At 40.5% G+C, this 11,816-nt stretch overlaps 1 protein-coding gene across 13 annotated transcripts in view; it reads right to left on the bottom strand.

Moving 5' to 3' along the window:
• VTI1A (vesicle transport through interaction with t-SNAREs 1A) overlaps positions 1–11,723 on the bottom strand; it is a 397,531-nt gene extending 385,808 nt beyond the window's left edge. For all 13 annotated transcript variants that reach the window (XM_036828007.1, XM_036828008.1, XM_036828006.1 and 10 more), the window contains exons 1-2: positions 11,338–11,723; positions 2,235–2,293 (exon numbers count right to left, since the gene is read on the bottom strand). In XM_036828007.1, coding sequence (XP_036683902.1) covers positions 2,235–2,293; positions 11,338–11,431 — 153 coding nt within the window. In that variant the 5' untranslated portion in view covers positions 11,432–11,723. The remainder of the gene's footprint in view (positions 1–2,234; positions 2,294–11,337) is intronic.
• Positions 11,724–11,816: the final 93 nt, after the last annotated feature.

Here is an 11,816-nt window from a genome sequence, read left to right on the forward strand (position 1 = left end):
TAATGCAAACTGTTCAGCAGAAATACAACTAATCCTAATAAGTCAAATCATAATGAAGTTCTTCTCCCAGCATCCTCATCAAAAGGACAGTATGTAATATAATGATCAGTATCCTTAATAAGGATGTCATCAGAATTAGGTAAATCAGCTGCCTGATCATTTTAAACAAATAGAAACATACCTAAGACAAAACTCTTTATGTTAGTAACAAATGGAGATGACCATAAGCTCCATGGGGGTATAACTCGGTTTTTCTTGGTACAGTGAAACCTTGGTTATCAGGAAACCAGCTTTCTAACATCATCAAGTAAATCAATGTCTCCAAAAGAAGGCAAACCAATGAACCAAAACACAGGTTTTGATGGCAAACAAAACAAAACAAAAACAAAAACACCCGCTACTGAGAACTCAACAAGATAAGAAGTTAACTCAAAATCCAAAGAACTGATCAGTTGTATTACTTATGGTAAGCCTGCCAACCTGAAAGAAGCAGCGTCCCGGTTGGCAGCTATGGTATATAAAAGGCCAGTCTTTTCACGTGAAGGCCAGGAAGCATGAGAGAAACAGCTGACTATAAAAAGGAGAGAAAGGAAACAGAAAGTACTTGGGATAAAAAAAAAAAAAGAAAACTTTCAAAAGAGAGGCAGACATGAGAAGCTGAGGCGTTAGAACAAAGCTGCCCCTGCAGAGACAGCGAGATTAGAAGTAGGTCTTACAGGGCGAGGAGAGCACGGGCGTTCCGACAGCTAGAAAAGCAGCAGAGCCAGGCAAGACGGAGCAGCAGCTCTGCACCTCGCCTCCTTAGCATCCAGACCCCAAGGAGAGGTCTGCGGTGTGATGGGGGCTACAGCCGCCTATTCCTCAGACCCCGCAAAGCAGCAGCCCCCCGGGTATGGTCCTGTTAACAAATGTTACTCAGGCAAATAAGCCTGGGAAGTGCTGCCCCTTAGAGTCCCTTCCTAGAGACTCGTCGCGCCTCGTAGCCTACTTTAGGGTCTAAGAAGGTTCTACAGAAAAATAATAACCAAAAAAAGACTGGAATTGGAGAATTCTGTTTAAGCTACAGTTTCCCGAACTTGTTTGAACAGGCAACACCAGTTAACAGAAACACGCTTTGGGAAACTGTTGTAAGTTTATCAGTTAGAACACCAAGTAGTACCCTTCAGTATTTAGAAAAGCAACACGCTCATTTAGGACCACAGTGCAGTAAAAAGTTGAATCATACTTGCAATACCTGGCTTTGAAACCAAAAATTAGGACACAATATATTTTAATACTTTTTGCTCCTTGATTTGAGAAGCTAGCTAGAGCTCTAGGTTTAGCATGTCTAAGTACAAATCCTTACTTCACCACTTACTGGGTGTGGGACTTCAGGTAAGTTACTTAATCTTCCTAAGCCTCAGTTTCCCCATCTACAAAATGGGGGTAATGACACTCCTCTGTGGGTCTCTCACGCTTCTACATGTCTTGCTGGGCATGCCAAGAATGCAAGGTCCTGACCACTGATTCCCAGGCAGGGAACAATGTTGGGGTAAGAAACAATGTGTCCCTCGGGGCAAAGAGCAGGCTTACTTACAGGCTGCTATAAAGCAGTATGTTCCCCAGGCTCCATGTTCCTCTCCTATAAGATAATCTGCTGTATGTGGAGGCATTCTTCTAGGCAAACATGCATCAGCCCTGTGGGAATTGGGCCTCAGGGAACTGATGCAAGCCTGCTGCAACTTTGGCAGCTGCTTTTGCTGTGACTAATAAAAGCCTTTGGTCTCTGACCTAGGAATCTCATGTCTTCTATCAGCATCCATGAAATTGTGGCAAGCTCAGTTATTCATGAGCAAGTAGGGGAAAATCTCGATCCTTAACAATTTTTGACAAATAGTACCTGTCTCACAGGCTTTTGGTGAAAATTAAATATTAAAAAGCAAGTAATACGCTTAACCCAGTGTCTAGTACCCAGGATGCCTTTAACAAGTGTTAGCTATTTATAACCATTACGAAAAGTATTATGAAGGAATAAAAATTCGAGGTGGACATTTAATGAATCACCTTTACTAAGAAGAATAAAATCCCAAGAAGCAATTAAATTCTCTTCCATCTAAAAACTGATGAATTCTGAATCATGAACTGCTAATCAGTAATGTTTCACATTTCTACAATGAATAAAAGAGACTTAGAGGAAGGCACCAGATTAAACGGCTCTGGCTGTGTTTTAAATATGTTACCACGTCTACACATACCAGTTCTTTTGCTTCTTCGAGCTGTTTCTCCACATTTGCAACCACCTGCTTCTTCTCATCTGAAACAAACAAATAACATCAAGGAATTGCTAAGGATACAGATAAATTTAATATTTAAAAACGTCTATTTTTATGTACCTTTTTTCCTTTCTGCTCAGAGTAGAGAATTACCATTATCAGTCAAACGGCCATATCATTCTCTAGTGGGTTAGGAACTACTGTAAGCCACTGATTCTAGGCTATCTGGAAATACATAATCCTATGGAGTACTGAATTAAGAGATGCCATAAGATTTTTAAGAGAAACCAAAAATTATTTTGGTCTTTAGAAGAGACTGTGTCAACAATAGCAGATTTAGTGGTGGCATGAGGAATCCGCAAAGTCATCACTTCAATAAATTGGGAAAAGTGGATTTATGAATACAATTTAAAAGTCACATATAACAACAATTCCTAAAACTGGACAAGTTGTTACAATCCTTTAAAAATAATTACGCTTTCATTAAGAGTTGAGTGTAATGGAAGAAATATTTGAAGTCAGAACTACTGATTCTAACCCCAAAGCCATTACCTACTCATGGTTATGGGATCCTGGGTAAGAAAGAGTTTTTACTGAGACTCAGTCTAAACTGTCTAGAATGGAAATTTAAAGCATCTACTGGATTCTTTTTAGCTCAAATAAGCTGATGCAAGAGAAATTACTTTTAATTTGTGAAGTACTAAGTGTCTGTATGTGATTTTTTTTCAAACTCAACCACAATCAACTTATAACTCAACTATAATTCCTCATTCTGGGAGAGACATGTTCTAACAGATACTTTCAGAAAAATTTTCCCTACCTCCATTCCAAATCAATCAGCCCATTTATTTAGAGATGGCACCTGAGTTTTGCGCTAACCTAATTTATTGACCACTTATATTTTTGTCTCCCTAACACCCTTCTCTTCTCAGGCAATGAGCTTCGCTCTTCTGAGGCTCTCCTCTTCACCACGTAGGTCAATGGGAGATACTCTGTTCTTCTATGACCCTGCCTCTCTGGTCACAGTGACTTGCCAAAGGATGGGTTTCTCTTTCCAGCTGGACTAATACTAGTAGCTCAATCCCTCTGGCTACGTTGGTCTGGGGGGTGAGGGTGGGATGCGTATAAGATCCAATCAGACTAATCAAAGTCCTGGAGTAACAGGAAAGTCTTTTCCTCTCTCTTGGTAGAGTTATGAGAATGTGAGTCTAGAAGCTGTTGGCATCCACTGCTCTAGCTACAAGGAGCAAGCCAATTTCCAGTGGTTGAGAATGAAAGCCTACATTTACAAAGAAGCAAAGCTGATAGATAGATAAATAGATAGACAGATAGACAGATGAAGATTAAATAGATTTTGTTAGTTAGTTTCTTGCTCCAGATAACTCTGGAACAGGTTTTACTTGACTTTATCATGGTTTGGTTTTTTGAAACAACACATTTCTTTTTCTTTATTTAAGTTGGCTTTCTGTGACTTGAAACCCAATGACTAATACAACAGACTAGAAAAGTCAGGAAGCTTGAATGGGTACAATACCTAGCAGCTGACTAACTTTTCAGAAGGATAGTTAATACCAAGTGGGGAATCTTTAATAGAAGTTATTATTTTACTAGAATAATAACTAGGTTCTGATAACCTCAACTCCTTCCCTTTGATCACCAACTCCCCCCAAACTAGGGGGTAGCTATCACAGAAAGTGTTTTGTGTGTACTCTAAGAATTTCTCCCTAAGAAAAGTGCACATTTAGAATTAAAATTCAGCTTGATTTTCCCTCTTTGAGAAAGTTAAGCCTACATATGGCCAGATTAAAAATTTAGTATACGACCCCAAATTTACTTGCTTCTGGTACATGTCAATCCATCTAACATCTCCACAAATTATAGTAGAGAACCACACTGTATTTTTGCAATAGTGCAGAACATGAAACAAGACAAGCGTATCCTGGACCAAACCTTTATCTCTAAGCCTGATGTATTTCCAGGACTCCAGATCTTTAACACCTATGCTTCTGCTCATCTTCACTGTGACTACCTGGCAAACTGCTATTCAAAACTCTCTTCAGAAATCACTACCTCTTTGAAGCTTTTTCTAACCCAACAGAAGAATTAACTACTCACTCTTGCAGAAAACCCCTAGAACCCTTACCTAATCCTCATGATTTATCTCTCACACTTACAGGTCTGATTTATCTTCTACCTCAGAGGCTCTGGGAAGACAGGAACCATGTCTTAGTCCTAAAATTTAGCACTGAGCCTGGCATATAATCAGTTCTCGAAAACTGATGGTAAATGGAATAAATAGTGTAGTCAGTGCAAGAATTTACGAAAGAAGCTATGCTACCAACCACCCTGGTTTCCCTTTTTCCCTACCTGACCCCTTCCCCCACTTAATCTTTCTAAAATGTGGCTCTGATTGGATCACTTGAGCCTAAAAGTCAAGGCCCTCCACATTCCAGACCCAAGCGACCTTTCCAACTTTATTTCCAACTGCTAGCTCTCTCGTATGTGCTCTGCATACTAACCAGACAGACTAGCCATTACTACCCAAGCACATCTACCCCCCCTCCCCCCAACCCTAAGCCGTTGTTCAAGCTACCATTTAGGTTCTTTGGTTGAATATGACAGAACTGATTCTGGCTAACCTAAGCCAAAAAGGGAATTTATCAGAATAATTCAGGGTGGCTCACAGAATCAATGGAAAAGATGAGTCCCCAAGCTCAGGGAAGACAGTACCCAGGGTGGCTCAGGAAACCAAGGGAGCAGGAACTCACTGACAGTCTCTGCAGAAGGAGAGTTAAAATTCCAATTCCTGGCAAAAATTCACTGAATGTCCTCGCTTGGGTAAAGTGTTCACCTCTTGACCTGGACAGGGCATGGCAGCCTGTCAGCTCCACCAAGACTGGGTTTAGGGGGTTCCTGAACGGAAAATCAAGGAGCTGCTGTCATAAGATAGAATGGGGGATTCTGAGCCTTCCGAAACAACAGAAACCCACTGCTTGCAACTCGTACACTCTTTCCCCGTTTTCGTCAGCTAAATCCCACCATCCTTCCAGGTGACCTCCTGGAACAGGATCTATCTCCTCTGAATTCCTAGACCTCTGTGCTCTGCCCTAGCATCCCTGATGATCACTAGAAATTGGTTCCTGTAGTTTTCCCTTCAGCTTCATTTCCAGCTCCTTGAAGGCAGGGACCACTCTTGACACGTTTGTCATAATTTTGTAGTTAGCATAGAGAGCTGTACACAATAGGTGCTCACTAAGTGTTTACTGAATGAATCAATCAGTCCTAGCATTCAGCAACACATTTGTTATGCACAGAGAAACAGAAAAAGAAAAATTGTATCAGTGAGGACTGGGGCAAATATTCCCACTTAGAAGGCAAGTTTCCCTTTATGAATGAAATAATGTTAAAACAAAGCCATTCTAGAATGATCCTTGTGATAAAGGACTAGAGTAGGAGATATCAATATGAATTCATGTTTAGCTTACTATAAATATAGATGGTTTCATATATAAAATTTTATCAATATGTATATATACATGAGTTAGTATACACACATTTCCCCTTGCTCTGTGAGCTGAAAGGGCCCAGAACCAATAATACCTCAGTACCAATAAGCACACCTAGTGTCCAGATCTTGGTTTCTAACACCATTTTTCAATAAAAGGAATTAGGTTTCCGTGGAGAAATGGCTGGTGATTCTAGGACTGGTGTAGGAAAAATACAAGATGATCCTGGAGTATCTTATAATATCAGAAAGTATGAAAGTGTTAAAAAGGGGGAAAAAACCCCCCACAATGATGGGAATATAGCAGAAGGACACAAAAGCCAGATGGAAGGGCTTCCAATGGTCAAAGCTGGCATAATCTGAGCAACAAAATAAAGTGGTATTAGAATATAACATGAAGTATTTAATAAACGAGTCCATGGATATGACTGAATTAATTAATAAGTGGAGGAGAATAGACAAATCTTTCCTGTATAGAAGAATTCCAAATAATTTACCTAAATATTCAGGCCTCAAGGAGGCGGAGCATGACTCCCTACTCCTTAAGTGTGGGCTGTGCCTGTGATTTCCTTCCAAACAGCACGGAAAGGAGGAAAAGAGTAACTTTATAGTGGAAGAACATGACACATAATACCTCAGCCAGGTGATCAAAATTAACATCAGGAGTGATAAGTTACCTTACAGTGTGTACTCTTGATGTGATGTGATGAAAATGGTGCTTAACCTCTGTGGTCTTCCTCTCAAAAACCTAGAACCCGAGTCTAATGATGAGAAAAACATCAGGCAAATTCCAACTGAGGAACATTCTATAAAATATCTGATCAGTACTCCTCTAAACTGTAAAGTCATCAAAAATAAGGAAAGGGCTGTGAAACTGTCACAACTAAGAGGAACCTGAGGAGCCATGACTACTAAATGTTTTGTAGTACCCTGAACTGGATCCTAGAATAGTAAAAGTACATTAGGTAAAAAACTAAGGAAATCTGAAAAAAGTATGGACTTCAGTTAATAATAAGTATCAATATGGGTTCACTGGCTGCAACCAATGTATCATATTAATGTAAGATGTTAACAATAGAGGAAACTGGGCATGGAGTATATAGGGATTCTCTGTATTATCTTTGTGATTTTTCTGTAAATCTAAACCTGTTCTAAAATTAAAAGTTTGTTGTTGTTTTTTTAATCAATGAAGCTATTACTTAGGTTAACTAAATTGTTTAAGGGAGAGAGGATCCTCTGGGATTACAGTGTGGGTATGTGTGCGTGTGTGTATATGCCTAACTCAAGTCCTACCCACTCTACTTCAACTCATTCTGTACCTGAGTTCCTGAATTAGGTCTGGAACCATCTCTTCAACTCTAATTTTATAGAACTACAGAAATGTAATACACGCGAGTCACATAATGTAATTTTAAATTTTCTAGTAGCCACATTTCAAAAAGTAGAAAGGAACAAGAGAAATTAATTTTAATATATACATTTTTTTAGTTTTAATAATATTTAACTCAATATATCCAAAACATTATCATTTCACTATGTGGCAACAGCCGCATTTCAAGTGCTCAATAGCTACACATCAACATTACAGCTCCAGAGCCACGTATGTTTTAAGCAAACCACGGTATTCATAAATAAAAGCAGATTTTTCTGAATCCTCTGACTACAACCACTTTGCAAAGGCAAGAGAGAATCATGGAACAATGCTATGGCTTCTTAAGTACATGGCCATGTCTAGATGGTGTCCAAAAGCCTCCAGGGCTTGGCATAACCAATCAGTTAGACTGAAGCATTTCCTTCCAGAAAGGACACCTGTCTTGCCCCACCACTTCTACTTCTCTCCCTGACTCCCTCTTTGATATCCTGAGTTCAAAGCCCCATTCCAAGTCCACATCCCGAAGACCCTAATCACTCATCTCCCCTCAAATGTAGGTGTTCATCAAGAGAGATTCACCCAACTCTAGTCTAGCACAGAAAGGAAGCAAAATTGAGGTCCAAGGTTCCTTTAAGAGTTCAACTAACATCACAAAGTCTGAGAAGCTGGGTCCTGACTAACCCTACAGCTGTTGTCTCCACCAGCAGCAGTATCACTAGCGGCTAATTTATCATGTACTTTCTCTGGGGAGAAAAAAAAGTGTGCTAGGGTGTTATATGCTTTGTTTCATCTGATTTTTACAACACTGTAAGGTTGAAACTATTATCCCCTACCCCCGATTTTCCAGGTGGAGGAGACAGGCTTAGAGAGGCTAGGCTATTTGCTCAAGACTGCACATCTAGTAAGCAGCAGAGCTGGGATTCTAAACAGATCTGATGCCATGTGTGAACTGTAATCAATTTGCCATAATGCCTTTCTTGGTATTTCTGACTATATCTACAAAATGATAGGCTTCATAACAGACCATTTATCTCTCTGTTCATGGTGAGGTAAGCAACTAATTGCAAAAGAACATTTTGTTTAAGATCCTTCAGGAAGCCTGCCTGAGTAACAGAACCTCTGCCCCTATGAAGTATCCCCCCTCTTAGGATTCATCATCAGAGGAAAAGGAGTGTCACAATTAGTATTAGCAATGGTTTCCACTCATCCATTGTCCTGACTTTACCACAGAATACTAATCATTAAAATCAAAGTTTGAATACAGTGCCATAAGAATATTATTTAAGAAGGGACTGACCTATCTCATCAGTCCAATTACTAAAACTATGTAAAATTCAAACACTTTAGTCTAACAGGAAAGATTTTTTTTATTGTTTAAAATGTATCATAAAATAATCAAATTTCTTTTCTAAAATAAAGTTTTAAAATTTCAATCTTTTCTATTCTCTTTGGAAGTAACACTTTAATACACTGTACATGCACAGCAGAGGTAGCACATCGTACATTGCACACACTTAGTTGCAATCAATCCTACCCACTCTACTTCCATTTCAGTAAGTTAATATTTGGGGGAACAAACTGCTTTGACTGAAAATTTTGCTCCAATTTTTAACCTTCTTAACTCAGGTAAATTCTTGGTCAACCACCAAAGATGCCAGGAAGAGATTATAATTACTTTTATTCATACTGGTTTTTGCCATGGTTGTACATATTAATTTGTTAGTCCACAGATATACATCTGAAATTCATAACTACACAGATATATTTTTCATCTTTCTCTATTTATCAACTAGAAACATTATAAAATGAGTAAGTACAAGTAATTATTAAGAGGGAAACCACAGCATTTTCAAGAATTACTATCATTTAATTATTCAAGTCGGTAAGCATTTTTCCAGTGCCAGTTATACAGTCTCCTCTCAATTCTCATGTAGCTGCTGTGTTTGGGCATTACATTATACTGTACCTATAGAGAGTGAAGACCTTTATTTTTAAGGTACTTAATTCAAAGGTTTCCTTCTATGTGGTAGGAATGGTTACATTAAAATATAAAGGTAAGAAAAAAAATTGATCGTAACAAATCTGTTTTCTTGGAATTGGCTGTTACAATTTTGCACCCAGGAATGACTTTGTTACTTTATAGAATAGCTTCCCAGTACAAAACCTATTAGCCCAAACAAAAAAATGTTTCCTCAGCTAAAACTATCACAATTAAAAATGAGCAAAAATCCCATGGAAACCATAAATCCTGATATTCTGAGGCTCTGGGACTTAAGTCAAAGGAAGTAGTCTCCAAAGACAATGACAACAAAAATCAAGATGATCTTGGGCAGTGGAGGAAAGCAGAACTGAAGAGATGAGGCGAGGTAATGTATCATGAAGTGATGGGGCCATCAGCCAATTCGCCACAAAAATCTCCAAGGCAGCAGAGCTTGGTACCTATATGCTACCTTGGTTCTCTCCCCTTGTCCCCTCACTTGGACTCAAACACCTCTTTAAGACACCATCCTCCACCTCCTCCAGAACTAACTGGGACTTCAGGAGATGAGTGGGGTGTAAATTCAGAGATCCTGGCTTGAAGCAAATGTCCCTATTAATAGAAAATAGGTGGGGGTAAGAAAAACAAAGAAGGGACTTCCCTGGTGGTGCAGTGGTTAAGAATCTGCCTGCCAATGCAGGGGACACGGGTTCGATCCCTGGTCTGGGAAGATCCCACATGCTGCGGAGCAACTAAGCCCGTGCGCCACAGCTACTGAGCCCACGTGCCACAACTACTGAAGCTCACGCGCCTAGAGCCCATGCTCCGCAATGAGAAGCCAGCATACCGCAATGAAGAGCAGCCCCCGCTCACCGCAACTAGAGAAAGCCCGCGTGCAGCAACGAAGACCCAATGGAGCCATAAATAACTAACTAAATAAATAAATTTATATATTAAAAAAAGAAAAACAAAGAAATAAAGGAAGAAAATTATTTACAAACACAAAAGTTTGGGGGGAGGTAGGGAAAAGGAAAGAGGAATGACAACTTAGGTCCAGGAGAAATTACTGCTGGCATCAAGGATTGACTAACAAGGTGGAGCAAGGAAGTTGCCCACCAGTTCACAGATCAATGAGCACTCCTTTTCCTACACTTTACACCATAGAGCGAAGGTAGATGGTTCAATTTCCCTAACAAAACTGAGCACCAAAGCCACAACCTTTTCTGCAACTAAATACTCAAATTAAATCTGTATTGAGAGAAAAATAAATCCTAAAACAATGACCTACAGACAAAAATCACAAGACATCATATTTATGTATCTGTTCATTCACTTAAAACATTTTCCTGAGCCCGTTCTAAATGCCAAGGAAATCAAACATAGCTCCCACCTTCATATAACTGACAGTCCAGTATCGAAAATGAGTTGTGCTAAAACACAAAAACAAACAAAAACAAAACTCTTCTGGATGAAAAATGTGGAATTTTAAAAGTGAGAAAAATTATCCTGTACCAAGTTTTACACAACACTGGGTTATGGATCCCCAGGAAGGATGAAAAATAATAAATGGGGATGGGGGTATGAAAGGTACTAATGATTATAGCAGCTAACACCAAGAAAGGGCTTTACATATGTTAAGTCAGTTAATCTTCACAAAAACCCTATGAGAGACGCACAATTCTCTCCATTTTACCAAGAAGGAAAGTTGAGAGAGGTTAAGAAACTTGCCTAAATACAACAACTTCTAAGTGGCAGAGCAGGGATTTGAATCCGGGTACTATGACTCTTAACACTGCTTTGCCGCCTATAATAATAACAACATTACTAACAAAACAACGTTACTGTATGATGCAGACCCGTGATCTGGGTACGTTCACTGATTCTCTTTGGATACTCTCACATCTCTATATTTCACAAACAAACAAAACCCAGGCAAAACTAAGACTCAGAGAAACGTTCCCAAGGTTATACGAGTCACAAGGCAGCGGAGTCCAGATTAGAGCCCAGATGGCTCAGAATTCAAAGGCTCTTTACAGTGCACCCCACAACCCAGTGTGGATTCTCCCCTTACCCTCAACCAACCTCAAGCATCCCTCTGGGAGGCCCCAACACCACCTCCCTCCAGGCTCGCGCCTCAGAGACACATTTATTCAGGTGTCATTCCATCGCCCACTGCCCAACCCTCCCGGCTCTCCGGGCCATCCCCGCCCGGCCTGGGCAGGGCTCTCACCAGGCGGGAGTCGGGGGACCCTCGCAATCTTATTGGTGATCTCTGCAGTGAGCACCGCGAAGTCCTGCTCGTAGCCTTCGAAGTCGGACGACATGGCGGCTCCGGAGTGGCCGGTCCGGGCCGGAGCCTAGGTCAGGACTGGGGCTACGCGGGGCAGGAAAAGACGGTGCAGGGACGCGGGAAGCTGCCTCGAGAGCAGAACAGAGAAGCCGGTACAGCTCCCAGCCAGGCCGCTTCCTGGTTGTTCTTCGCAATCTTGGTCCTCCGAAAGTTGGGTTGGGTGCGATTTTATTTTCCGTCCCGGCTTCAAGATTAAGAAATTCGCTAGGGAAAAGCCCTTCAGTTAGTGCCCCCAAAAGCTTAAAAAATATGAGGGTTCTCGGGAATCACCGAAAGCATTTTTTGCCCCTCCACGTTTTGGAAAGCGGCTCCGGCTCCCCAAGCTACAAGTCAGAGGGGCTTGCTTCCAGGGGGAAGTT

This window comes from Balaenoptera musculus, chromosome 16, assembly GCF_009873245.2.
Source record: "Balaenoptera musculus isolate JJ_BM4_2016_0621 chromosome 16, mBalMus1.pri.v3, whole genome shotgun sequence".
In the NCBI taxonomy this organism is placed as follows: Eukaryota; Metazoa; Chordata; class Mammalia; order Artiodactyla; family Balaenopteridae; genus Balaenoptera; species Balaenoptera musculus.